Source organism: Lepisosteus platostomus, chromosome 10, assembly GCF_059453375.1.
Source record: "Lepisosteus platostomus isolate fLepPlt1 chromosome 10, fLepPlt1.hap1, whole genome shotgun sequence".
In the NCBI taxonomy this organism is placed as follows: Eukaryota; Metazoa; Chordata; class Actinopteri; order Semionotiformes; family Lepisosteidae; genus Lepisosteus; species Lepisosteus platostomus.
In genome coordinates, this window is record NC_142620.1 from 17002674 (window position 1) to 17030436 (window position 27763).

Below are 27763 nucleotides of genomic sequence, written 5' to 3' on the forward strand. Positions count from 1 at the left end.
TCTAATATAATCGCTAATTTGCAATTATCCTAAACGAGATTAAATATTCAAGATGAAAACATACGAATTTTAAAAGGACATTTGCCTTACATATAAAAAAATACAAACATGCGGATTACCAAAGTCTAAGCATAATATACAAAGCCAGAAGGATAACAAAATAAAGAATGCGCTATCATTCAAGAAGTTTCATTGTTGCCAGTAAACTCTCATCTTTTTGATAAAATTCCTCTGCGCTCTACTGTACACTGTATAACCTCCTCCGCCGCTCTCAAGTCATGTGAAGTTGTTTATGTGCTGACATCATGGTGACCCGTATTTGGTTACTGTAGGCTCTGGAGTGCAGATTCAGGGAGATTTTTTTTTTATTTTAGACGGGCTGCAGTTGCAACTGCGCTGGTGTAAACATGTCGGGCGGCTGGACAGCAAACGATCACAAGAGTTACACGAACCCTCCGAGTTCGGGGGTAAAGCGACCTCGAAGCGACGTGGGGAACAGGGTAACAGTCGTATTGGGGGCTCAGTGGGGAGACGAAGGCAAAGGAAAAGTGGTCGATTTGCTAGCGACAGAGTCTGACATCATTTGCAGATGCCAGGTAAAGACAGAATTAATCGTGAAAGTTGTTTAAATTAAGGTATTTGGCTTATGGTGTGTTTATTTATCATCATAGGTTTGTATCATAGATGACAAGGAGCAGGAGAAACATTTATCTTGCGTGTTTTAACGAAGTTTAATTTTTACCTTAGTTTCATTCAGATGGCTCGATTATTTGTTGGTCTATGTCACTGTTCCATTACAAAGATAGTATAAACGAAAGGGATTTAGGTTTGAAGGACATAATGGAGTCAAAATTGTTCCGTGTCAGTGGCGGCGTCACTCATATTTACATCATTATTGCACTTTAAATAAATTGCGTTATTGCCGATATCAACCCTGATAATCTGAAGTTGATATCAGAAACCTTACTATCATGACATTTAAAAACTTAACAGTTCACTTAAACGATATTAATCGAAATATAACACATGCTCGTCTTACAACTAAACAAGAGCACACATAGACCATTGCATGTAATTTAGATTTGCAGACTGTGAAACAGACGCACTGTGCTGTTAATCAAGTTGCGTGGTATGCTACTTCAAAGTTTCCTGACGGTTATTAATACAGACAAATGATCATCCGATGTAACCGGAGTAATATTTTTCTCGGCACAAGATTGGAAGCTCTGTTAAATGAATGTAAGGATAGCTAGGAGGCTCCATTACAGTCTAGGCTGCTGGTGTGTGCTGAACATCGTGTCTTAAGCTTGGACGCTAAAGGTCTTGGGGCCATCAGTGGCAGCCAGTACCCTCACTGAGAAATGTCAGGGCAAGTTGAGAGGATGCCAAGTCAGCAGCATAGGATGCATGGTAGTATCTTGTCTATAATAACTCAGTTGTGGGTGTGTTTGGAGACTAATATGATGCAGAACCTGGTTTTATTTTGTCATTAACCAAATTGTTCTCTGGACGTTTCAAGCTGCTGTAGGTGGGCTGTTCTCTCTCAATATCTTACCACAGCGGAATGCCTCTAATTAAAGAACTGCATACACAACAGGTGTTTCAACACAACTGTGATGAAGGTCACCTACTTACAACATCCAGCCCATGCAGGGACCCATTTATAGACCTCAGAAGGGGGCTGGTGAAACTTAACATGGTCACCTTGTCCCAGTGTTTCTGCGTGTAGCTGCTGGCCTGGAGGCATGACCATTACAGTATGTTAAGAAGCAATGAAAGAGATTTTTTTAAAATAATAAGGTTAAATTGCACACTATGATGATTTTATTAAATAAATTATAGGGTTAAATTGGACTGAATGAAGCTAACCCTATTTTGGCTTTCATTGTTATTTGGGGAGTTATGGATTTCATGCACTCATCATGGCATGACATGCGCACACACACATGCAGACACGCATACAGGGCGAATGGAGAGTCTCCGGTTCACCTAGCCAGCAAGTCTTTGGAGGGCGAAGGACATTTTCACCAGAGGACCTGATGAAAACCCCTCCAGGTTATCATTCAACTGAATTCTCCATGGATTGATGAAAACAATTGGTTTGATTTATCCACCTCATGCTGCTCAGCCTTCCCCCAGCATCATTCAATTATTAAAGTTTTCTTTCACTTTTTATCAATAATGATCATAGTGAGCCAACATTTGGTTGAACTTTTATATTTACAGAAGAACTGCGACACTCCACTCTTTAAATGCTGCAGCTGATCACACATCACACCATCAGCTTACACAGTCTCTCCACCTTTTTACAGTAGGATACTCTCCATGGTATTTCTACCGGTGTGCTAGCACCAGGGCTTTAGCTGCTGACATTGCCAGTGATGAAACTTTCCTTTCAGATTTAAAAGGATTAATCCCATTTGATCTCTGACATTGACCGCAGAAGTGTTAGTATGTTTTCATTGCACTATGCTGATATATTACTAACAGACTTCTGGCTTCTGGGTTCTCAAAGTCTTTTTAATTTTTTTGTGTTGTTTTAATAAAATTTAACATGCTACAATGGCAGCACAAAATCAGTACAATCTCGTCCACCAACTGAAGTTGCCATCTCTCCAAATGTTTTGTGACTTGCAGTGAATTCTTTGGTATATACAATGTCCAGTTTTTTCCTAAGATATTCTTTATCCATGATATTCTTCATCTCACTTGCAACTTTGTGATTCACAGTGGAAAGAATGGAGTTTAGGATGAAGAGAGGAAACCATGTTTGCAAAGTGTGAGACAAGATGAATCAGGCACATGTGCACTAATGGCTCTTCAGTGGGCTTGGCAAGGAAATGTCAGTGTAGCACAAATGTATGATTTAGAAGGTAGACTTAGAGTCTGTTTGCTAAGTGTGGTGGACAGGCCACCAATATCTTGCTCTAAAGATGAGGAGGATGTCTAAAGCGACACAATCCCTATTGTAAATGCAAAGTTTTTGGCTGGGAGAGCAACTGATATTTCAAGAAGAAAAGTACAAAAGAGCCATCAAGTGGTTTATCTAAAAAAGGAAGCCCAGAGGTCTATAGTTCTGGTCTGGGAAATGTTATTAGTCACATCTGACTGAAATTCTGTGATTAAGGTAGTAAAAATGAAATGTATGATTCTCTCATTTTTAAAAAAGGTCTCGTTCCAGCTTCTTAGTATATAGCAGCATATCACCCTGCAACTCACAACTGGCAACCCACTGAAGCTAAGCAGGTGTGAGCCTGGTCAGTACCTGGATGAGAGACCTCCTGGGGAAAAACTAAGGTTGCTGGTAGAAGAGGTGATAGTGGGGCCAGCAGGGGGTGCTCATCCTGTGGTCCACGTGGGTCCTAATGCCCCAGTATAGTGACGGGAACACTATACTGTAAACAGGTGCTGTCCTTTGGATGAGACGAGGTCCTGACTCTCTGTGGTCATTAAAAATCCCAGGGTGTTTCTCAAAAACAGTAGGGGTGTAACCCCGGCATCCTGGCCAAATTTCCCATTGGCCCTTACCAATCATGGCCTACTGATAATCCCCCTCTATGAATTGGCTACATTACTCTGCTCTCCTCCCCACTGAAAGCTGATGTGTGGTGAGCGTTCTGGCGCACTATGGCTGCCGTCGCATCATCCAGGTGGATGCTGCACATTGGTGGTGGTGGAGGGGAGACCCCATTACCTGTAAAAGTGCTTTGAGTGGAGTGTCCAGAAAAGTGCTATATAAGTGTAGTCAATTATTATAAACCTTAGCGTGTGAAGAAACCACTACTCAGCTGCCTAGTTAATTATTATATGTTTTATCTTGTTCAGGATCTGAGAGCATTTCACAGTTCTGTTCTGTGAAAATAGCTATGCAGGTAGATGATGAAACAAGGAATGGCATCTGAGATGTCTTTGATTTGTGAAACGTGTTACATAAGGGGGACCCAACTGGAATTCAGTTGCCATGGCAATCTCAATGCCATTTGACAGCCCTGAGGGGATAAACTGAGGTCACGTTCTTAAAGAAATATGAAATGTGAGAAGGGCAGACAGAACGCTCCCAGACTCTGGCAGCAAGCTAAAGCCAGAGCAGTGATGTTGTCCTGCCACAGCCTCTTGAGCTAAAATAGATCCTTCTGTAGAGGAAACTAGGGCACACTTGACTCCTAGGCAAACCTCTGGTATGCAGGGTGAGCAGGCAGTACAGGGATTCAGAAATAGATATCAACTTGTTTACTCTTGAAAATAAAACCAGAAACCTATAGAGAAACAAGTTACATGCAGAAAATGAAGTATTATAAGACCATGTTTGTTGGAAAAAGACTTTGTGGGTATTTGATGGTCATGAGTTGAAAGATACAGTGCCTTGCAAAAATATTCAGGCCCTTCCTGTGGTGCCCCATTTTGTGAAGTTACACCATGATTCATACACCTTTTATAAACTTAATATTTTGTTCAAGACGTGAACTGAATAATTCTAGTGATAAGGTAAGTTACAGTAAATGGCAGCAAAAATTAAAAAATGAACCCTGAAATATGTTGATCCCATAAGTATTTAGACCCCGGAATTCAATATTTGGTGGATATTGGCAGCAATTACAGCCACAAGTCTTATTGTGTGCGTCTCTACCAACTTTACACTCCTGCTTAGTCCAATTTTTGCCCATTCCTATTGGCTGATTTGCTGAAAAGCCAAGCTACTTGGGAAACATTTCTTGACTGTGAAAAGCACTTTTCAAGTCTTTCCACAGATTTGCAATTAGCTTCAATTCAGGACTCTGAGTGGACAACTCAAGGACATTCACTTTTTTATTCTTGAGCTTCTTCAGTGTAGCTCTGGCCTTGTACTTTGGATCACTGTAATACTAAAAGGTGAATTTTGTCCCAGTTTTAGGACTCAAGTAAGGTTTCCTCTAAGTCTGGCCAATACTTTGCTCAATCTGTGTTCCCATCACTCTTGACAACCTTCCCTTTCCCTGCTGATAAGAAGAACTACAACATAATGCTTCCAGTGCCATGCTTGAGAGTAGGGGTGATGTTGACTGAGTGATGCACTGTGTTGGGTTTGTGTCAGATGGAAGGCTTTGCACTTACACCAGGTAGTTTCAGTATTGTCTTGTCTAAACACAGAGTCCCTTTGCCATGGTTGTAGTATCACCTTGGTGCTTTGTATTCTGCCATATCCTGTAGATCAGCTTTGTAGAATGACTGGGATATTTTCTCCCATCTCAGTCATTGAACTCAGTAACACTTTCAAAGTCACTGTTGGCTTTACAGTTGCATCCCTGACCAGTTTCCTCCTTGTTTGGCTGCTGGTTTGGAGGGGCAGCCTGATCTAGGCAGTGTCCAGGTGCCTTTCACTTCTTAATGATTGACCATACTATGCTTAAATTGATATTAAGGGTCTTTGAAATGTTTTTGTACACTTCTCCTGATCTATGCTTTTCAATGGCTATACCATGTATTGAAAGCCTTAGTCGTAATGGTTTTGTCTTTGCTTGAACCTCAGATGTTTTTATTTTGAAATAATGACAGCCACTTTTATTGCACACAGATAGAGACCAATCAAATAGTTATGTGTAAGGGAATTTTGTGCACCTACATTATTTTAGGTATTGCCATAGGAAAGGATTTCAACAGTAACTCAATCATGCAATCAAGACGTTCCCATTTTTCTTTGATATTAATTATTTACTTCTTTCTTTCTGTTTTTTGCTTTGTATTTGTGGAATATATTGTGCATTTAACAAATATTAACTGCTACTTTTGAGTGTCATGACAACAAGAGACTTTCTTGCAACCAAATGTGAAAAATTGTACAAGAGTCTGAAAACTGTAAGCTGTTATCTACCTGCTTTTGACATTCAAGATTCAAAGCAAATAAACAACAAGCTAACAATGGAACAAGGGATGCAGACTCCCTGTGCCCATATGCACAATGTACATTGAAGAATTGTATCCCAAGCCAAAGATTCTGGTTGGAAGTCTACAAGCACAACAAGTGGAAAAAATAATGGACAACGTCCCATACACCATAGATTTCATATTCTGAAAGTGGATAATGTAAAACACACATGGTCCCTTCAGGTGTCTCTGCATTTTGTTCTATGATACCAGTCATAACAAGGTTTATATGCCAGGCACAGTCTCCACCGATTCTGCTGAGCTTTCTTGACTCCAGGCTGCCATGCCTGGCAAAACAAGAATTCCCTAGCTGATTCTGCCACATTGAAACCTGACTTTAATGAGTCATCTTTGTTCTGATGCTGGGATTTTGGTGTACTCTGAATTTAAACCTATGAACTCCACACTATGGCATTCTTACAACTTCTTCTTTTGCTTTTTTTAACAGCTGAGCAACTCAAGATCTTTGAGAATATGATGAAAATTAAACCTACTTTCTGTTTATGTATGTGTTAAAGCAACATCATTATTGTGAAATGAACTTAATTATCTTGAATTTTGTTTGCCTTTGGGACAGGTGTGGCTGGATCTGTTAATAATATAGGCTTGAATTTTCTGAAACATATTACACCATCTGTTATCTTTGCCAGATCTTTCATCAGTTGACAAGTTAGTGGCATGTTACTGTACATGTCTACATGTAGAGATAATGACAAACATCTTTAATTTGCTTAATTAGAACAATGCTTGAAGATTGAAGGTCTTGAAGGTCTGAATCAAAGTTTGATCTGAGATGTCCTTTGCTGTCCTTGAGACATGCTATGGTTGTCAACACCTAGTAAGGGAAAGGCAAAGGGGAACTATATATTTCTTTAATTGCTTTTAATCCCCATTGGTGATGAATGAATATACTATTTATAATCAGTATTGTGTGACCAGTGCTAAATCACAAAGTTGTCTAACCCATGTAGGAAATGTTGATTTGTTAAGGCTGACTAGGTAACAGACTATATCTGTTAACAGTCAGCATCATATAGAGTGTCTGTGACAGATAGTTCCATCCATCCATTTTCTAACTGCTTCAGGACAGACAGTTGTCATTTTGAAATGTCCAGTCCTAGCTGTTTATCAACTGCTGTTAAATGGAGTTTAAGTATGAGAGTGATGAAAACAGCCAAATTAACCTCTGCTATCAGTATTTGTTATCACCCATGATGTCATTTCCTCACCTAAAACATTATAAATACTATAAGTAATCCCCTTCTCTCCCTCTCATACTTATTTTTGCATCTCACCACCAAACATCTCCACCTTTGCCACTACCACTTGGTCACCCCTCACTCTACAGGGGGTCGTGGCCTCGTTGTCCTATAGCCAATTGGGTTAAGTAAAATTTTGTTGTGAATTAAACACTAAATATACCTTTCACTATGGTTAATTCTTGTATGTTGTTATGTCTAGTTAATACCCGATTAAAATATAATAATTATATTTAGTCATACTAGAAAATGTTGCTTTGGCCCAAGATAATACTCTTAACAAAGCCCCCTTACAGAGTTAATCAGTTTGACACTGAGTACAGCACCAGCAGTGATGAAAGTCTTAGACAGGGTGTATGTACCATCATCTGATCCATTGTGAGGAGATCTGGCTTGCAGAGAAGTGTTCTCCCAGACATCTCTGAAGGCAAAATAACAAGTCTGGGAGTTCAGCAAGCCTACATAAGGGAATAAAAAAGACAAAAAGTATGTCAGAGGAGCATCTTATCTAGGCTGCAGCTACAAGCAAATGTTACTGAAATGCCACTGTCAACATTTGCAGTTGAGTAGTAGCTTTGTATGCCTTTAAGAGCCATGAAGAAACAACAGCAATAACCATCCACAGTGTAATACTATCTGCTGTCTTGAGGTTTTAAAGGTCCAGTATAGGGGATGTTAGGAAGAAAAAAAAACATTAAGCCTAAGTTAAACTCAATCCATTATTAAGGTAAGTGTTTGTTTCTCTGAGTCAAACTACAACTGTTAGTCCCACTGCTGGGAGTAAATAGGAGGATGTTGTTTAACCTTTTTTGGGTAAATAAGTATGTAACTCACGTAAGTTTGAAATTTTTGCTGACTACAGGGAGGAAACAATGCAGGACACACTGTGGTTGTGGATGGAAAAGAATACGATTTTCATCTCCTTCCAAGTGGGATTATCAACACCAAAGCCATATCCTTCATCGGTGGGTTTCATTCCTAATGGTAACTGCCTGAAGATGGATACTTTGGTTCTGAGTCATTTACTTGCTCACTTTCTTAATGTAGTATCTAATTTTTCTCTGCAGGAAATGGGGTTGTGATACATTTACCTGGCCTTTTTGAAGAGGGTGATAAAAATGAGAAGAAAGGTACTGTAGGGGTACTTTTATTTCTGATGTTTTTGTTGGAAATATGGAAATAAGGCAGAGGGGAAACTAAACTACCTTTGTTCCACAAGCGCTCTGAATTTACATAATCTTATACTCTGCAACATGTATTGACTACATGCTAATCATTTCATTGTACATTATTGTATCGTTTGAAATCAATAGCTGTAAAACAATGACATAACTTGTTTTCCTTTGTTCTTGCAATTTGCACATCACTCAGGCAATAACTGGAAGACAGACATAGGCCTCTGTCACTGTTCTTCTATTTTGTCTCTTGTTTGAAATATTCATACCTTCCTTGTTGGCTAACTACCTGTCTTTCTCACATCCCTTTTCTACTTCACAGGGCTCAGGGACTGGGAAAAGAGATTGATCATTTCTGACCGAGCCCATATTGGTATGTAATGATCCTAGACTTAAACATGGGTAAACTCCATTTTTATACAGAGGGAAAAAGAAGAGGAGGCTATACACACAGCATTAAATCAGGGGCTAGTGGGGCCCAAGTTAAATGGTCTGTCTTTATTCTACACAGTGTATTACTGGGCAATGATAAATAAGCAGTGTGAACAAAGCTAACCAAAGGCAATTTTGAAAATAGTATATTCTGTATATATAAATGGTTATGTTGTAAGTTTAATGTGGATATATGCTCAGTTTGACCAAATGATGAAATTATTTGTAATTGTACTTTTCTTTTCCCCTTGTTGACAGTGTTTGATTTTCACCAGGCGGTAGATGGACTTCAGGAAGTCCAGCGACAGGAGCAAGAAGGGAAAAAGTAATAATTTTCCAACAACCGCACCATCAATTTTAATAAGACTAGGCTGACAAATCAGATTTCTTTAGGAGTTGAAATGTGTGATTTACACATCCACCAAACACGTGGTTCGTTTTCATTCCATGTCATTGAAGAGATGTTTGAACATGCTGCACATATTTAATTAAAAAAGCAGCTGTCAGTGTTGGGCTTCAATGTAAGAAATGAGAGGAAGCCATTCGGTCCAAGTTGCTCATTTGCTTGCTGATTGACACATTAATCCAATAATTCCACCCAGATATCCCTGAAGGTATCTGCGTCAATAGGTTACATCCCACAACTCCTTATTTAAATAACTGCTTCATGATTTTAGTGCTAAATGCAACTCATGGTAACACTTGTCTCTTTTCGGGTCATTGTTTACCCGTGGCTACTGTTTACCCGTGTCAAATTACTTTCAGGATTTGAAAAACAGTACTTCTATCATGTTCACCCAGATTCATGACTAAATGTTTCTTGGAAAGTTTATTTTCCATTAATTTGTTAGGAATTGTGCTCATTCAAACTTTTCAGAGAGCAATACTGTCTGTTTTTTGTAACATTTTTTCCATTTCAGTTTTTTTTTCTTTTTCTTAGATAGAATTTCACAAAGAGAAAAAAACGTCTGTAACTCTGTCCAAGCCTTTGGCAAGTTATTTTGACATTTGCTTTCGCTGGATAATTGAAACTGCTGCTGTCCTTTACTTCAACAGCATTGGAACTACAAAGAAAGGAATTGGACCTACTTATTCCACCAAAGCAGCACGGACAGGCCTGCGGGTGTGTGACTTGTTAGCCGACTTCAAGGAGTTCTCTGCTAGGTAAAAACCTATTCACTCAGGCTGTCTGTTAAAACATTTTTAAATGAGAACAAAACACTGTTATAGTTATTAGTATTTATTTGTGCCACCCTAAGATAATATCATTTGTTTTTTTTTTGTTATCTTTTCAGATTTAGAAATCTAGTCCAACAATACCAGTCCATGTTTCCTTCTTTGGAAGTAGACATTGATGGTCAGCTGAAAAAGCTAAAGGTATGAAACCTTTAAAAAAAGTATTCAGACAAGCATTGTCTCTCTTGTTATCGTTTTTACACTAGGCAGGCAAATGTTTTTCTTTAGCCCCCTTTATAAAAAGGTAGAGGAAGAACAAGACACTTCAGACAAAGTATTGAAAATGTTCATCTAGATTTCTACAAATTACAAAAGTATCTATTCCTACATTGTTTTGCAAAACAAATAATTAAGAGCAGTGTTCTGAATGAAACAAATCAATGTTTAAATAATCCTTATTATATAGTCTTGTATATGTAATCTTGAAAGAGCTTGCACTCAGGTCTGTATTAAGTCTGGAACACTTTTCTAGAAACAGATAAAAACTGAAACATAAACCATCTTATTTTCTGTTTCTGAGTGCAAAACACAACGTCTGAATTAAATACTTCTATAATGCTGCTTTGCAAGTAGATATTCAATTAGAATTACTTTTATTCACCAAGTTGATTTAATTTACAAGGAATTTATTCTGGACCTGCAAAAACATTCTACGTCTACCATCTTCCACAAACAAGACTAATAGACAAAATTAAGCGAGAAATAACTATAACAAGGAATTCTAGTTAAGCAAAAAGGCAGTCCTCGGAAAGTCCTAGAAAAGAAGCTGTTCAAATACCAGGGGGTGCTGGTTTTTATAGACTGGTACCTGTAGCTCTTCCTGAGGGAAGTTTTTAAACAGGTGGTAACCTGGGTGAGAGGAGTCATCTGCAATCTTTCCTGCCCACTTCTTTGCTCTGGAATTGTATAGATCATCAGTGGAGGGTAGATGACAGCCAATGATCCTCTGTGCAGAGTAAACAACACACTGCAGTTTGAATTTGGAATGGGCAGACATTTTGCCAAACTAAACAGTTATAGGGGCCGTCAGAATGCTCTAAATAATGGCTCTGTAAAACTGTCCGAGACTTGGTTCGGAGATACCTTTGCAGAAGAACGCCACTCCATAGTGAAGGATACAAATGTAGAGAAATCATGCCAGATGCCACTATTTCATGGCCTTGATGATATTGGATTTAAAAATGTACTAAACATTTGAGTGTGTTTTGTCATTCTTGCGTGAAATAATATAAGAGCCCATTGAGAAGGTCAGCTTCTGTTGTTCATACTCTTAAATGTGGACAAAAGGATTTTTTATCGACCAGGAATATGCAGAGAGGATAAGACCCATGGTGAGAGATGGTGTCTATTTCATGTACGAAGCCATTCATGGGCCCTCAAAGAAAATCCTAGTCGAAGGTGCCAATGCTGCCCTGTTGGACATCGATTTTGGTAAGAAAATACTCCCTACGCAGTGACGTAATCAACAGAGTGAAGACGTGTAATGAAGATGAGAGCGCTGCTGAATGCAGGTTTTAAGACCCTGTGGGTTGCATGATGTTATTGTAGTCCTAGAGTTTACAGCGCCGGATTGCCCTCCCAGTTTCTTTGGCTGCAGTCTTCTTTACTGGCAGCAGAGGGCAGAAATGTTGCATAAAGATGACAAGAATGACAGGACTTGAACCCATTAAGCAATGGAAAAATCACATTCCTCTTACTGAAACCAGTATGGTTTCTGAGCTTGTCTTTTTTTTCTTCCAGAATATATACCACTGTTTTCTCAATTTTTTTTAGATATTTAATTCCTCAGAAGGAAAAACAAATGTGGTAGCATTTTTTTTTTAATGATAAAGGATGCACTTTGATGGAAATGTGCATTTCTTTGATTTATCTAAAAGGATAAAGTTTTCTTTTTCAGTTCTTATGTAGTGTATATATATTTAGCACACAAATATTATTTAATGAAGCACTACATTACATACAGTGCTCATCATTCTTAAAATGATATATATGTTTATAATAATAATAATAATAATAATAATAATAATAATAATACTTGCTTACACTTATATAGCGCTTTTCTGGACACTCCACTCAAAACGCTTTACAGGTAATGGGGACTCCCCTCCACCACCACCAATGTGCAGCATCCACCTGCGCCAGAACGCTCACCACACATCAGCTCTCAGTGGGGAGGAGAGCAGAGGTTTAACCTGAACCAAGTACATTACAGACTGAAAGGAATTTGTGACTTGTTTAGCAGGGTGTTCCATTCGTGTTCCATTGCAGGGTGTTTATTCGGCTCCCTTGTCTCTGCTCTCCAGGCACGTACCCCTTCGTGACTTCCTCCAACTGCACTGTGGGTGGGGTGTGCACAGGCCTGGGCATCCCGCCTCAGAACATTGGGGAGGTCTATGGAGTGGTGAAGGCCTACACTACCAGAGTGGGCATTGGGGCCTTCCCTACGGAACAAACCAATGTAAGTGCTTATAATGACGTTCTCCACAGAGAGCATTTACTATAACCATGATAGAAAGGATTTCCACTCTGTATGGGACATCTAAGGGAGTTTTAGAGATGAATCCTGTTTAAACTTATTTCGCTGACACTTTGTTCTAAAGCCATATATATTTGTAGTTATTTATATATTTTACTTGAATAATTCTCACATAATAAGTTTGTTTGATATGGAAACTGCAGTCAGCACACATTGTTTGTTCAAAAAGCCAGGTAGGAATGGAAACCCAAAGAACAATGAAGGAGTGGGCAGGATCCACATGCTATTGAAGAGGCTGTTGTGTTTGGATGTGAATGGGAGGCTAAGAAAATGGATTAAGCATAATAGCGGGTTCTTATGAACCATACGTTTTCAAATGAAATAGTTTTAAATACTGGTGTTTCCCAGGGCTGTATTTGACACCTTTACTATTTCCCATCTATACAAATGACATGAAAGTGCAGGAAGTTTAAAGTGATAGATGATAGAGAAGGACTGGACAATTACTTTGAACAGATAAGTACTGTAAATTGAAAAGGTGGTGTCAGGCATACATGCTTCATATTAACATTGATAAAACCAAAGAAGTGGCTACTTCTGACAGTAGTAAGTTAGCTTTTCAACCTCTCTCTCTTATTAATCAATCTGTGGTGGTTTTTCAGTGTTTGAAATACATAGGAACAGTAATAGATCAACATTTAAACTTTGCAGAGAATACCAATTTACCAAGGCTAAGCACCATTTATTTTTGATCATGAACTTGAAAGGGTTTGACAATAAAATATTTAAGAGAGGATTTATAGGATGTTGGTAGAAAGCATCCTTATTTCTGGTATCACAATGTGGTAAGGTTGCCTGAGTGTTAAGAGTAAGGGGAAATTGGCCAGAATTATTAATATTGCTGGTAAAACCATTGGCTGACCTCAGAATCATTGTAAAGAGCTTTATCATATTGCAGTTCAGAGGAAAGCTCAGATTATTATTTACAACCTCTAATAAAAATAAGACTTATTAAGCTTGTAAATGGCAAATTGGTCTGTGCTTCAGGAGATTGGGGAGCTGCTGCAGTCCAGAGGCCATGAGGTGGGAGTGACCACAGGCAGAAAGAGACGCTGTGGCTGGCTAGACCTCATCATCCTCCGATATGCCAACATGATCAATGGGTTCACTGCGTGCGTTGCCAGTTCTCATCTCTCTCCTGTCAGGGCCTCTGCCTGTGGTTACCTCAGTGTTGTCACAAAATCTGAAAACCTGCTTGATTTTCCTCTGCAGTGTTGATATTGCTTCATATTAAAAATCAAAGTTTGCATGATTGTGCAATACTTACAGACGTAGCCCTTTTTGTAATACCATCATTTTTTGTTTTTATGGATAACAAGTAAAGTGGACCATCTGACTGGGTCACTGTGTTTGCTATAAACCTATGGTAAATGCAAGAATAAGGGGATTAGAGCCAGTTTGCAGAGTATAACCAGTAAATGAAATCACATTCCAGTTTTTATTACTACCTATTTACAGCTAATAAAACTTTTAAAACAAATATTGTTTCAAAAAGTTTAGATAAAGAAATATTGGGAAATCCATTTAAAAAACATTACCATCTCCCCATGAGCCTCTAATCGAGCTGAATTTCTTTTCCTTTGTTATTGTCTTTTTGTTATTAACCCGACTTGGGTTATTTTGTAAATAATGTCCTCATGTTTTCCAATCATCTCTACAGTTTAGCATTAACAAAGCTGGATATCCTGGATGTTCTGGATGAGATCAAAGTGGGCATTGCATACAAGCTCAATGGAAAAAGAATTCCCTATTTCCCAGGTACAGCCTGATTGATCTATTGTAGATTTTAGCTTCTTGGGTTATTAAATGAATGATTTTGTAGTGCCCTACTTCCAGAACAGTAAATGTTTTATTTTTGTTAATTTCTTTTTGCATGTTTTTTTTTGTGTGTGCATGCATGTTTGATTCTATTTAATATTGGTAAGCACTACTGCCTTACAGCACCAGGGCCTTAGGTTCAATTTCTGGAGAAATATCTGCATCGTTTTTGTATGTTTTCCCTATTTGCATGTGTTTCCTCTGGGTGCTGTGATTTGGGTGGGTTAATTGGCTTCTGTATAAATTGACCTTGGCTTGAGTTTGTGCATGTCTGTGATTGTCCTGCGATGGACTAGAGTCCAGTTCAGGGTTTATCTTGCCTTGCATTTGTTGCTTGCTGGGATAGGGTCCAGCACTGAATGGATGGATACATATTTAATCGTCCTACAAAAACATCTTTTGAAAGTAATTCTTTAAGCTCTCTGCCAGTAAGTGAGTTTTGGAAATATAATGAGTGAGAGACATTCCATTTAGCACTGAAACACGAAGGAATATCCTCTTAAAAATTACTCTCAGTTAGATGACCAGTTGATTTGGGGGCATTTGTCCAGCACTCCTACCTAACAGTAATAGAAGTCTCAAAATCAATCACACCCTATCTCTGTCAAGACCTAACTAAGCCTGATCTATGATGACTATGGAGGGTTTCTTGAGTGTATTTGCTCTGTGAGAAGAAGCATTCTTCATTAGACTGCTGTAATGCCCAATTCCTTATTACACTTCTGCTTCTTCAGGTTACCCAAAGCCATATGTTGTGCTAGAATAGTTCAGACACTAAACAGTAATATAAACCTGTGACAACACTAGGAATATACTTAGTGTACAAGAGGATATGCAACAATTAAGAAATCAACAGTACAATGACAAATAATACAAAAGACTCCTGTCACCGCTGTCCGATTTGTTAAATAACGTCAAAAGGGAACGTTGAGAATGTGCAGAATGACCTGGAAGGATACAGTGAGGTTATCCTCTTCTTTTTCTCAGCCAACATGGAGATCCTTCACAAAGTTGAGGTGGATTATGAAACCCTACCAGGCTGGAAGACCGACACCACTGCAGCGAGAAAATGGGACGACCTGCCACCCAAGGCCCAGAACTACATTAGATTTGTGGAGAACCACATAGGTGTTCCCAGTAAGTCACAGACAGGGAGGGAGACTCCAGAAAAACAGAGCTACGAAGTCTCTAAAAGCAGAAGTACACAAAGCACACTGTATTAATTTAGGAACAAGTAATAGGTTTATTCCATGCTGAAAAAAAGAAGAAAGAGAACACAACGTTTCGGCCGTGGAGCCTTCTTGAGGTGTGACACCTGAAGAAGGCTCCACGGCCGAAATGTTGTGTTCTCTTTCTTCTTTTTTTCAGCATGGAATAAACCTATTACTTGTTCCTTTGCAGCCTACGCATGCTGACGCAGCTACCCACCTGTATTAATTTAGCTACAAATTAGTTTATTTTGAAATTTATAAACAGTGGTATAGGATCTGTAATGACCAAGCAGTCAGGACTTCCATTTAATATCTCATTAAAAGGATGGCATCTCTTAAAGAGCAGATCTTTGAGATATGGGTCCAAAATGAAGACTGCCACCTACTGGTCCACCTACGCTGTTTGGCAAATAATTAGCTGGATTCAGTAATTAAGATCAAAGCTGCAGGAAAACCAAAATAACTCTGAAGTCCCCTATGACTGGATTTGTGCAACCCTATAAACAAATGTTATAGTTTGTTGAAGAAGATACAGTATTTTAGACAGCCTAAGGAAAAGGAGCGGTTTTACGATCAGAAAGTAGTCTATAACATTAGGAAGCCCTTTTGGTTGATGCCTTTTTATCCTTTTTAGACTGATTTATTACAATGCTACCTTTTTCTCTGTTTCAGTAAAATGGGTTGGTGTTGGGAAGTCAAGAGAGTCCATGATCCAGATGTTCTAGCTGAAGAACTGCCTCCCTTTGGTCAAAACAAATATGCTCATGGTGGCTTTGCTCCTGTTCACTTCTTTTCACACATGGTAGATGGCATTTTGTGGCATTTTAACTGAATGTTATGCAATACTAAGTGACAACAGAGTCTAATCTCAGAGTTCCCAGTAATTTTACAGGATTTAGAGACAGGGTACATTTTTAATTACTACTAATAAGATGTATTGAGATGCAGGCATTATGACAGTATGTATGCTGTAGACATTGCTCAGTTGATTAATCAGTTGTCTTCAGTGCATCTCTCAAAAATGTGATTCCCCCAGGGAACAGGGTCACTTCTTTTCAGGTATATAACTATGGGTTAAACTGATGTTTCTTGCTGTCTTTTCTCATGTGTTTCTGTAGAATTTGCTGTGCCAAAAGAAATACTAGACTTACTGATAAGCAAACTGGAAGACAGTATTAATCTCAACAAACTTTGTGTTGAGAGGAGGAAGCTGTCTTTTACAAAGAGAACTGTTGCACTGCTTTCCAAAATATATTAGGCACTTGATTTTTAACTCTGGATTTAACAAAGCTTTTTGAATGGGGCCTACTCACTCCATCACTCCTGAAATATTTTCTTTAAAAAACTGTTAGCTGTAGTAAGTCATTATAACTGTAATGAAATACTGATTAATCGAATATTTGTGAATAGTGAATAATTGAATAGAGGGAGGTTAAAATTATCAATAAGATCAGTAAAATTAACATTAAAATCATGATATGCAAGCAAATTTATAAAAGGAACAATTTTACACCCCTTGTTTTGTCAGGGGATACTGAGTGTCATATAGGGGTGTGTTCTTTGTTTCTTCAGCATGATATGGTAACAAAGTGATTAACTTAAACTGCTCTCTTTTATCAAATCAAAGATCCAAATCGGGACTAAATTTATCTCCGAAACATATGCTAAACAAGTGGGAACATATTATCCTGTGCAAACAAATGTAGCACTAACAAAATGAGAGATTTGCTTTAGCTTGGTGGATATCACAAATAGAATATCAGTATTTACGCAAATATTTAAAACAGTCCCTTACTTAAGGTCTGAAGTCAGTCTATTGACTGCAGAAATTACTTGGACGTTCTGTAGTCCTACTCTATAAAGAAAGAAGCTCTCTTTGAGCTAATTGCTTCTTCTCTCGCTTCTGTTCTTTCCTCTTCTGTCCTTTCACTTTCTGTGTGCATTTTCTTCCATCTTGGTCCATCCATTTCCCATGAAGACTGACTTAACTGCAAGTGGTGTAGTCCTTATTAAAAATGAGTACATTTGTTTGGCCTCCTGGAACTTTGGCCAATGTGATTGCCTCAGTTGAGAAAACAAGATTAGTGGAAAGTCTGTGCAAACACTCCCAAGACTGCCCATTGTTTTACCTTTCAGGAATGGATATGAAATTTAAAAACTGTGAAAGTAACATTATCATATAACATCTTACAAAAATTTGCTACCATAAAGTTAAATGTGCCCTGTCTCAAAGTCTCTGGTGACAATGGAGCTTCCTCAGAAAATCAAATATGTCTATTGTAAAATTACTGAAACAATTTACAAATGTCCTTATCGTGAGGCTTTTATCTTCTATTACAGTTTCATTTTTGTCTATTCCTATACATATATTTTAAAATGAATTTACTTTTGTTGACACCAAATTTCAATTGTAATTTATTTATTTGCTTGGTCTAGTAAGTGGTGGTCCCTTAAATGACATTGACGTCAATTAAAATCAATGTTTCTGTATGAATAGAAGATTCAAAAAGCTCTTTTTATTGTGATGTGAAAAAACAACATCACTAAGAATTTTACAGTATTACTAATTGCTTAATTGCTATTTATGCTGTATGACTCATTACATAATACAAGGAGATAAGAATTTCCCCTTTGTGGTTCCCCTCTTCACAGGGAGAAAAGCCAAGTCTATCCTAAGAAAAAAGTCAGAATGTCAATACAAGTACATAATTTTCCATCTGAAAGTCTCAGATGGAAAGTCTCATACTGCCTATTCAAATATATCTTTTTTGAGAGCTACAGTTGAGCACTGAATGGAAACCCATATACTTCTGCTGTGGTCTTTTTTGCAGTGTTTCATTGAGTGAAATTCCATAAATTCAGCTTCAGGTCTCATTAACTGCAGGCAAAGGCCAGAGCAAGAGTGACATCATGCTGACATCCCTCTGATGACACTAATTGCAGTTCTTGGGATATTTTTCATAAACAAATTTACATGTCCTAGGGCAGCTGTTTTACTTTAAAGAAAAAAAAAAGTCCTAGGTATTTTCTATGAGCCACTGTTTTTTAACAGATTGAGAGATGTAAAAGCAGCATGGCCATTAAAGCTAAAGTTATCGCTTTAAAAGAAAAAAAGTGAAGATAAAGTCTCTGCAGAAACCATAGCAGAGTCAGCTAAATAAAACAAAACAGGGTCAACAGATCTTAAAAATTAAACCACCATAGGATTGTACAGGATGGTAACATGTGGATGGTTGAACAGCTTTTTGAAATATTTTAAAAGTCTTCAGTAAGTTTACTTCCCTTTTTAGTGGTGCTGAATACTTTTATCGGGAAAATCTGGACTCAAGAAATGAGTTAGTAGTAGCCCCATCTTTCCAACCTTTCGGTACATTTGCTTTGACTTGAATAAACTCTGGCCAGTACATAATGAAACCGTCATGGATTTTACTTGCTCAACACCTTTGCCCTTTTCCTAGTATATAGAAACAATGGAGAAATTGTTATTTTAAAACTGTAATAATTGACATTATATTTTTTTGTGATTTTTTGTGAGGTGCTGTTTATTATAATTCTATGGAAGGTTTCCAGTGCTAAGATACCTGTTTTTTTTCCACATTATTTGCTGGTTTGCCAAGTGGCTACACCAGGGAGCTTTTGGCAATCAGTCTGAATTCTGTGATGTGTGCAGCTGAACCTCATTTTAATTCAGGTTTAAAATGAACTCCTACATTGTTGGGGAGACAGAGCTGATATAGTAAGCCAATAAGCCATTTTTCCCTAAACCCTATGAGTAAGAAAAGATGTATCTTTTTAGAACTATATAACATTCGTATCTTTTTCAAGCCCAACTTGCTGCTGTTACTATGTTGGATCTGTCTTCTAGCAGTTGGTGTTGAAAATGATTTAATTGCATTGCTGTATTAAAGAATGGAAATTTCCAATGCAAATAAAATCAAATACACATTGCATATTTTTTTTCCATGATGTATTAATTTAAAGGGTAAGGGGACAAGGAGTTAACATTTTTTCTTGACTGTTTAACAATTCCATACAGTATATATAAACTCAAGCACAATTATACTTATTGTTTAATTTCATTTTTACTGTATTTCTGTAGCATCTCCGCATATGTGACACTGCTTACATAAAATAAATATGACACTTTAATAAAATTAGATACCTCAATAAACACTGGTGAACTTAATAAACACTTCTCTGAAATATATGGTGCGATAGAGACAGAAGGTTAGAACATACGTGAAAACCTAGATGTATGCGATTTCATTTGTTTTGTTCTAGGGGAGGGGTTGGATACCCAGGCCTCAGAAAGCCAGAGTCTCCCAGCTTTCATTCTATCTGAGCTCTGAATGGCTTGCAGTAAATTAATAGAAAATTTGCTCAGCAGAAGTTAGTGTGCTAGCCTTTTGTCACAGGATACAGGTACTTTTGTTACAGGGTAGCACAGTAAGATGTATTAATGACTTTATTAAATCAGGGAAAGAAAGGCATTTGGCATTTACTGAACAATCCAACATTTCATATTTATTTTGTACGAATCCTGTAAAAGAAACAGACATTTTCTTTCCTAGTGACAGCTCCTATTAGCTGGTGCAGATCAGCAATAAATAAGCATCTTGGCTACAGCCCAGGCAAAGACATCCCTGAACTGACACAGCAGAAGTCAGAGAGTCTCCTCTTTCCATGTACCCTGGAAGGGAGAGAAAAATGAAAAATGAGATCAAACTATGCAGCTTTCTGGCTTGTGTTTCCCCCTGTGTGATAGTGTCGTGGTCAAGAGAGGCTGCTGACAGCAAGAAGTGGCACCATCTTTGTTCATATTAAAGGGAAAGTATGATGCTTTCAGCCATGGGCAGTGATGAGTGTCTAAGGTGAACAGTAAGAACCTTACTTGGATGCAGTTTAAATCAGTGCCACCCACTACTTGTGCTCATGGCAAGCCAATCCAAAGTTTTATACTTATCATATAATCTTCGGTACCTAAAGACTTGGAAAGTTAGGCAATTTAAACAAATGCTTGAGTCACTTAAATCATTCAGGTTGTGTCCGGATGTTGGAGCTTATGTTCACACTACTCACTTAACAATCAGTAGTAGAGTTTCATGGCCCCACAAACAATCTGGTATATCTAGTACCTTTGTAAACCTATATAGTTTTTTGTTTTGTGTCCTAAAACAAGAATCACTACCACTTCATGTCATAAAGCTTACATCCTGGCTGATGTTGAAAGCACAGTCATATTCGCTTTTCCAGCGGTAGACCTCAGGCTGTCCATAGATATCTCTGGGTAATGGAGCACCTGCACCTCTCGTGAAGCTGGTTGTAGTTTTTTTCCCCACCACTTTCTGCTTCTTTGCTGCAAGAAAAGTAAGTATAATTTGGGGCCCAGGCTTTGAAAAGGACTTCAAAACAAGTGTGCAACACGTTCAGAGAAAAATAATACATGTAACCAAAAACATCACACCCAGCATGGTTCATGTACAGTACAGTAAATAAACTTATTTAAACTACTTAAATAAACAGTAAGTATACTATACCATCACAATAATACAGTATACGGTATATAGTACATGGACAGTATATACGGCGAATCACACGTACGTGAAAAAAATGAATTTATCACGGTCTGAGACATGGTTGGACCAGCCATATTAAACCTGAAACAAAACAAAGTAGAAAATATTCATTTTCTCCTTTGGTCACATATTTTCTAACCGACCGATCAGCACGAAAAACATTACACAAAACATTAACTGCGGTTTCCAATGCATTTAGTGTTTAAATGCATCGCGTAATTCAGTGATTCAGAACACTGTCGACAATTACATGAAAGAAATAGATGTACAGTACCGAAAACTATTACTATTACCACACTGTATGCAACGGGAAGCATTGTTTCTATGTTTTTTCTTATAAATTAACTTACACCCCTAAAGTAACTATTGTCATGAGGAAAACGTACGTATTCCTGTTTTTGAAATTACTATTACTGGTACTTTTGTAATCACCTAATTAAAATATCATGTAAAAGGCAGTTCATAAACTTACCCGGTGATTTGTTTTGCTTCAATTACCTAGTTACGCATTTAAACGCATTCCAGGTCATGCTACTATGGAGATAGGACTTGAGAGTGTTGAAAGCTAAACCACATTAATTAAGCACATGCATTTTTGCTTTGATGACAGATTAATGAAACCATTTACAATAAATTATTTTAGCTGCTAATTACATAGGGAAAATGTTATTGTTAAAATATGACGATCTATAAAATGTTTGCTATATAAATACGTAATGATCATGTCGTTTATGAAAATATAAAGTGAATCAAAATGGAAATTAGAGATTGACATCAAAGATTGTAATCTTTTAATTTAAGTAGTCACTTTAAGTAGTTTTTGTGTACTTGCAGCACAATAATTTCAATATAAATTATATCTGACTGATTTTAAATTAATAATTCCATACATATTATAATTCAATAATTCAAATTAGGGAATTATCAATTTAAATCTCTCTCCATTTGTGTAATTATGCACTCACAGCTGATATGATTTTTTTACGTTTTATTTTCTGTGCTACAAGAACAAAGTTTAATCCTACCTGAATTATTGAAAAATTATATATCGGACAAACATTTCTTTGAACACAGCGATATTGTAAATATGTGATGCAAATATCAGTAATAAGACAATGAAAATACAGTTTTCTGCCTTGATTTTTTGGAATGAACACAAACTGCAACTGCAACACCTGAGAACCACTCAAAAGGAAGGATTTCTCCGACGTCACTGGGTTAGAGTTTAAAGGTCGCAGGGCATACATTTCCCGCGAAAGTTGGTGTGTTTTTCAGAAGTATTTGTTGGTTGTTTAAATATTTATTATTATTGTAATTTCTTGCGTTTAAGTTTCTTTTTAAATACAGTCATTAAAGAAACATGCCAAAGAGAGCCTATCCTTTCGGCGAAAGCTTCTCTTTGCAGTACAAAATTCACATTGGACAGAAAGAAGTGAACCAGGGTGTATTTGGAAACGCGTACAGACAAGAGATCTACGGTAAGGTTTTGTTGACGAGATCTTTTTTTGTGGGGAGGGGATGGTCAAAAAATGTTACTGTTTATGAGGTTTTGCCTTTTCTTGCTTGTCTTGCCCTCGTCGCTGAGTAACGATAGTGCATTTAATTGCAAAGCCCCTAGAGTATTACACGGAGTCAGGTGAGAGATACTTGGGCATATTTACCTGTGATTGAGTAGTTCTATGCCCAGAGTTGGGAGAAAGTTAAGTATTTGATTTGCATCGAGCCTTCCTTAATAAAAGTCACGGCTATAATGTCAACTCAGAAATACCTATGCCATTGCTAATGGAGAACATCTATACCTTAAGAGGTGAGGTGTGAGGACCCCCCCCCCTTGGTCACCTGCTTGATATGAACTTCAGGTTTGAGCATCTCGTCTGAGTCTGCTTTGAATACGGTGTAAACTATTTGAACGTCTGGCTGTCTCTCCAGGCTGACGTTTCAGATCTACATCTACAGCCCGTGCCTCAAAAAAAGGGGATATTTCGCCTTATGTTAACGTTTTCCGTTTGCAGCGAAAACGAAGGGTTTGCTGTTCAGTGGCGCCAAGGCCGTTATGGAGAGGATCTGGAAGGCGGAATCCGGTGTCGGAGTCGATCCGAATGATTCTTCTCCTCGCCTGGCAGCGGCGGTCACCCCCACTCTGTTGAGGGGGCAGACGTTGATAGGGCACGATGGCAAACTGAGGAAATGCGACACTCGTTCTGGTGCAGGTAAACCTTGGCGAACGCTAAGCTGGCTGGTTCCTTTAATTCCGTGGCAAACGAAAACCGTTTACTCCTGCCGGTGTCCCGGAAAGTGGCGCATTTTCTTCACTTCATTTTTCTAATGAGCACCGTCCTTTTTAATGTGAACGTGTAGTTGCCTTTCAGTCGCATAAATCGCTTGAATGAATCGGTATGCTTGACATCTATGATTTGTGCGTAAATTCGCTTTGATTCATCGTATTCTGTGAAATTATTAGAGCTACTGAGCTTCTATTCCAGTTCACCTCCAGGCCGGCCGACTGTAACTTCCCGACCAAAGGCGAAATTTAAAGGCCCGTCCTTTGATTTTAGTGTTATCTCCCTGCCTGTGGAGCCCCGTTCCCTCCATTGAGAGGGACTCTATTGTAAAAGTAAAAATGGCGTTTAAAAACTTTCACTGAGAAAATAATTGCCTTTTCTTGTACAGCCCTCTGATTTTAGTTATGAAGTGAGATTTTATGTGTAACTATCAAAACTTTCCCTATCTTTAATGTGTAACATCCTTTTCCAAGGTAACTGGCCACATTTACAACTGAATGGTTTAGTGTGCTGTTCTTTCATGTTGGCTCCCTCTTTGAGATGCTGTTTTCTCTTGCGGTGAGCCATTTAATCTGCTCTATGCTGTGTGAATGTGCTCTAACCTGTGGCCTGCACTCTTTCCTAGGTACCCATGATGCTCCTGGAACGTGCTGTGTGTGTCTGAAAGCAGCTGGCGTGAAGGCACACTGTGCGCAGTGCGATCGCTCTGCCTGCCCAAGCTGCAGCCGGCAATGCAGCAGCTGTACCAGCCTGTGCTGCTCTGTATGCACCATGGTAGAGTAAGTGTCGGGAGCCGTGCCTGTTTCAGAAATGACTGTCTATGGTAGTAATGTCTGCACGCAGTCCTGGATAGTTCCAGTCTTTAGGATTGTATAGAGCTCTTAAGCCAGCAGGCCTGTAACAGTGCTTCCCTGGCACAGCACCCTGCATTAACCAGCACTGCTCAGGCTGTGGCCAACGCTCAAACCTAATATTCAGGATTTCATGTATGAGTGTAGGCGACTGTAGGGGAACGGTATAAGACATAAGAGGTCAAGAAAGGATGTGTCCTTCTTGTGCACAGAAATAGGATGGACCGTTTTGTCCAGAAAACGATTCCAAAGCCTAAACAATTGGGTGGGGGGGATCTAATTAAATAATGCAATACCTTTTGTACATACTGTAAAAAAATGAATTTCTTTACAATAGTTTTATAACTTTTCTAGTAGTTTTCTGTAATACTTGACTGTATGGTAAGTTTATCCTTTTTAATGAGTTGAACCCACCTGTAGAGTACTGCTTCAAGTCTGTTCCTGTTTTTTCATTGTGATATGACAGATTTTGTAGCAAAGGGAAATGGCAGTTGAACTTCAGGTTTCACCACATTTTCTTACTTCTGAATTTGGCTTTTCTAGAAATTAAGTGGTGTTCCTTAAGCATATTCTGGTTGCTTTGGGGATCTTGGGCTCATTTTCCATCCCATAACGAAACATGCAAAATAGTTACACATTTTTAGATTTTTTTTTTTAGAAACATTTTGGGAAATGCCACTCTAGATGAACTTTAAAATGCCCAGCTCTTGATAAATACCATCCTAGCAAGTGAAATTAAGTATCTTGCAATTACAAACATATTTAATTGTGCCCAAACGAGAAATGCAAATGGTTATGTTTAATTATTTGGACACCTCCAAATAGTTTAATACAGTTCAGTTGAAGTATAAGGACTTATTTGTAGTAATATAAATAAATCAAGAACATGTGCTCTGTGGTTACAGAATGGTCTTGTTCCTTGGTGCAACAACTGCTGTATGCGATTCTCTTTTTTTATATTCCATATTTGGAATTGCCAGTTTCTAACTGGTTTACTGATCTTGCATCTGTATCAGAGAGGGGGTACATTCGTGTTACAGATCCTTTTACCACTTAATGGATCACCTTTTGAACTCCAAGCCAGGGCAGAGACAGTGTTGATTGCTAAACTCTGCAAACTTATAGATTCCATGTGACTCCCAGGGGTAGCTGTTGCGTGATAAAGCAAGGATATGCAGGCTAATTCAGGTCTGTCTGACCTTGGTGGCTTTCAGCCAACTGTGAAGCACTGCTTGGAGAATCCCAGTCAGTGACGTAATCCAGACATGATCTGGCAATGTCTGCACTGTAGGGCTCAACCTGTGTTCCTTACAAGTGCTTTTAATGGCTGAGCCACTTGGAAGCCTTAAAGTCAGACAAACTAAAAGCAATTATTGAGCTTTACCAGTTTAACAGTGCAGAAACTTGATGTAATGGAGTATAAACCAGGACCTTATTGCAATACTGGGGTCCATAATAGGCTGTAAAATCACAATGTACAGTAAGTAGAAATAGTAATAGCACAGCAATAAAGAGGGGAATCAAGGATTTAAGTGTCTGTAAAGGTGGCTTTTGAATAGGTGTTGGAAGTTTTGGTAATGGTGCAGTTTGTTTTAGATGCATGGTTCTGCCACAGGGAGTGCAAGACAGGTTATTGAGCTGGATCCAGCAGAGCAAAGAATGAGATGTTGTAAGGAGAGCTGAGGGAGTAGTGAAGAAACCGGTAAGGGTGGGGGTTTTAAACTAGACGTGGGCAGATGAAGCCAGCTAGGAGAGAACCTCTGTGTGCATTGAAGAAGCAGGAGGCTTGTTGATGTAGGAAAGCCAATTAGGAGTGAGTTGCTTCATTGCAAATGTTGAGTCTTGCCCTAACTCAGTCCAACATGAGTTAATCTGATGTGTGTCTGTGTGTCTGTGTGTCTGTGTGTCTGTGTGTCTGTGTGTCTGTGTGTCTGTGTGTCTGTGTGTCTGTGTGTCTGTGTGTCTGTGTGTCTGTGTGTCTGTGTGTCTGTGTGTCTGTGTGTCTGTGTGTCTGTGTGTCTGTGTGTCTGTGTGTCTAAACTGGTTTATAATTTAGTCAATCAGATGAAGTTACTCTGATCTGAGCCACAAGTTCTTGATCTAGTAGGCCTTTAGAAAAACTCGCAAGGAAGTTGGAATACATGACTAGGTGTCAGGAGAACAAAATGGAACTAGAACCAGATCTCTGAAGGATATTTGAACTCCATGCAATACAGTATGTGGAGTGGTGATTTAGGAAGTTGGCTAGATCAAGTGTAAAGAAAAAGGCAGAAATACTTGATTTCTCATCAGTGTGTAATGATGTAATTGGGGGGGGGGGAATTAGGCCTGCTCTGAACCCAGCACAGCATTTCAACCAATGATGGTTTGATTAGTCTAAGTCTTGGATGAAATGGAACATTCCTATAACTAAAGACCCATAGTACATAGTTTGCAAAAGTAGATCTTGGGATGATTTAAGTGATTAGCATTCTGATTTTCCCCAGTGTTGGTGGATCATTAGGTGACCAGGGGTACTGCTGTAGTTGAGATGACATGAATACTGGGGCATTAAAGATCTCATGGCATTTCTAGTCTCTTTTCTGCCTGATCCTCAGTGTAATGGGTTGCTGGCCCAGCTGGTTGCTGCACATCAGTGGTGGATGAAGTGGGTCCCCTCCTGTGTCTAAACTCTTTTGGCCTAAAGCACTTCTAATGCTAGAAAAAGCGCTTTAGTTAAAGAGAACTTGCTTTTTGTTGATTGTAATGTTTTAATCTAATTCAGCAGATACTTTCATGGATGACATCCCTTTTGTAATTCAAACATTACGATGCTTTTCATGCTCACTGTTCACATTATCATGAAAATCCCCTTATAAGTCACTGATCTTTACTATGTACAGTAGTAATTCAGCCTTCCCACTTTCAACTTAAGACAAATTTGCTATAGCCTGTTTTGTTCTCCCACACGTGGGTATTGTGTTGTAGATCTTGAAGTATTTTTTGGTTTTCTGCTGGTTTAACTTATTCCATTAATCTTCTGCAAAGTGTCTTTTTATAGTGAAAATGTAAATGCAGTGTAATAATTCTACTTCAGCCAACATGTATGCAGAAATAATATCCCAGTTCATAACGCTTAACTGTTCTTTCCCCCAGTTACAGTGACCGGTATGACAGAGTGCTGTGTTGTGACTGCTCTGCCTGATCAATGGGGAAATGCCTTGGATCGCCAGATGAAAAGCAATAAACTGGACTTCTGCTTCCATTGTTTGCTTTTGCACCTGGAAATGCTGTGGACTGCAGTTGCAGGTTTTAATGCATGTTCTGTATAATAAACTTTGTAAATATTTTTATTTTTTGCCAAATAAATGTACGTTACCTTTCTCATATCTTTTTAAATGCTTGTCCCTTATCTGTTCTGACACAACCAAAAGATGAGAGCCATCATCCAAAGCTCTTCAGAAACTACACATGGCTGCAAGTCTCAGGAATGGCCATTCCTTTTTT

The 27763-nt window shown here is 38.5% G+C and overlaps 2 protein-coding genes and 1 long non-coding RNA gene across 9 annotated transcripts; 2 read left to right on the forward strand and 1 right to left on the reverse strand.

The window, feature by feature from the left end:
- Positions 1 to 338: 338 nt before the first annotated feature.
- On the forward strand, positions 339 to 18193 carry adss1 (adenylosuccinate synthase 1). 2 transcript variants are annotated; one of them, XR_015941668.1, is made up of 14 exons: positions 339 to 596; positions 8023 to 8125; positions 8228 to 8290; positions 8658 to 8708; positions 9026 to 9092; positions 9824 to 9931; positions 10063 to 10144; positions 11308 to 11434; positions 12307 to 12461; positions 13527 to 13651; positions 14200 to 14297; positions 15345 to 15494; positions 16241 to 17379; positions 17439 to 18193. XR_015941668.1 is itself a non-coding variant. In XM_088648478.1 (13 exons), the coding sequence occupies exons 1-13, from the start codon at positions 408 to 410 to the stop codon at positions 16291 to 16293; spliced, it is 1371 nt and encodes a 456-aa protein (XP_088504604.1). In that variant the 5' UTR covers positions 339 to 407; the 3' UTR covers positions 16294 to 18067. The 2 variants fall into 2 exon arrangements, 1 of the variants encoding a protein (XP_088504604.1); XM_088648478.1 differs by having other exon boundaries at positions 16241 to 18067.
- A 1822-nt stretch (positions 18194 to 20015) lies between these two features.
- LOC148653455 (uncharacterized) lies at positions 20016 to 23157 on the reverse strand. Of its 6 annotated transcripts, none has more exons than XR_015941669.1 (4): positions 22988 to 23157; positions 21170 to 21225; positions 20779 to 20924; positions 20016 to 20258 (listed from the first exon to the last, which is right to left on the reverse strand). It is a non-coding gene; the product is annotated as an uncharacterized LOC148653455 (long non-coding RNA). The 6 variants fall into 6 exon arrangements; XR_015941671.1 differs by lacking the exon at positions 22988 to 23157 and adding an exon at positions 22170 to 22307; XR_015941672.1 differs by lacking the exon at positions 22988 to 23157 and adding an exon at positions 21617 to 21849.
- On the forward strand, positions 22362 to 27645 carry siva1 (SIVA1, apoptosis-inducing factor). The gene is made up of 4 exons (XM_088648479.1): positions 22362 to 22622; positions 23157 to 23354; positions 24052 to 24205; positions 27413 to 27645. The coding sequence occupies exons 1-4, from the start codon at positions 22505 to 22507 to the stop codon at positions 27459 to 27461; spliced, it is 519 nt and encodes a 172-aa protein (XP_088504605.1). The 5' UTR covers positions 22362 to 22504; the 3' UTR covers positions 27462 to 27645.
- The last annotated feature ends 118 nt before the right edge of the window (positions 27646 to 27763 follow it).

Excerpts from the sequence above, each read along its gene's own strand:
- adss1 (XM_088648478.1), top strand. The coding sequence starts at position 408 with ATGTCGGGCGGCTGGACAGCAAACGATCACAAGAGTTACACGAACCCT. Across the intron at positions 8,291-8,657 it reads TGATAAAAATGAGAAGAAAG|GGCTCAGGGACTGGGAAAAG; the intron begins GTACTGTAGGGG and ends TCTACTTCACAG. Across the intron at positions 10,145-11,307 it reads GTCAGCTGAAAAAGCTAAAG|GAATATGCAGAGAGGATAAG; the intron begins GTATGAAACCTT and ends TTTATCGACCAG.
- siva1 (XM_088648479.1), top strand. The coding sequence starts at position 22,505 with ATGCCAAAGAGAGCCTATCCTTTCGGCGAAAGCTTCTCTTTGCAGTAC. Across the intron at positions 23,355-24,051 it reads CGACACTCGTTCTGGTGCAG|GTACCCATGATGCTCCTGGA; the intron begins GTAAACCTTGGC and ends ACTCTTTCCTAG. Across the intron at positions 24,206-27,412 it reads TCTGTATGCACCATGGTAGA|TTACAGTGACCGGTATGACA; the intron begins GTAAGTGTCGGG and ends TCTTTCCCCCAG.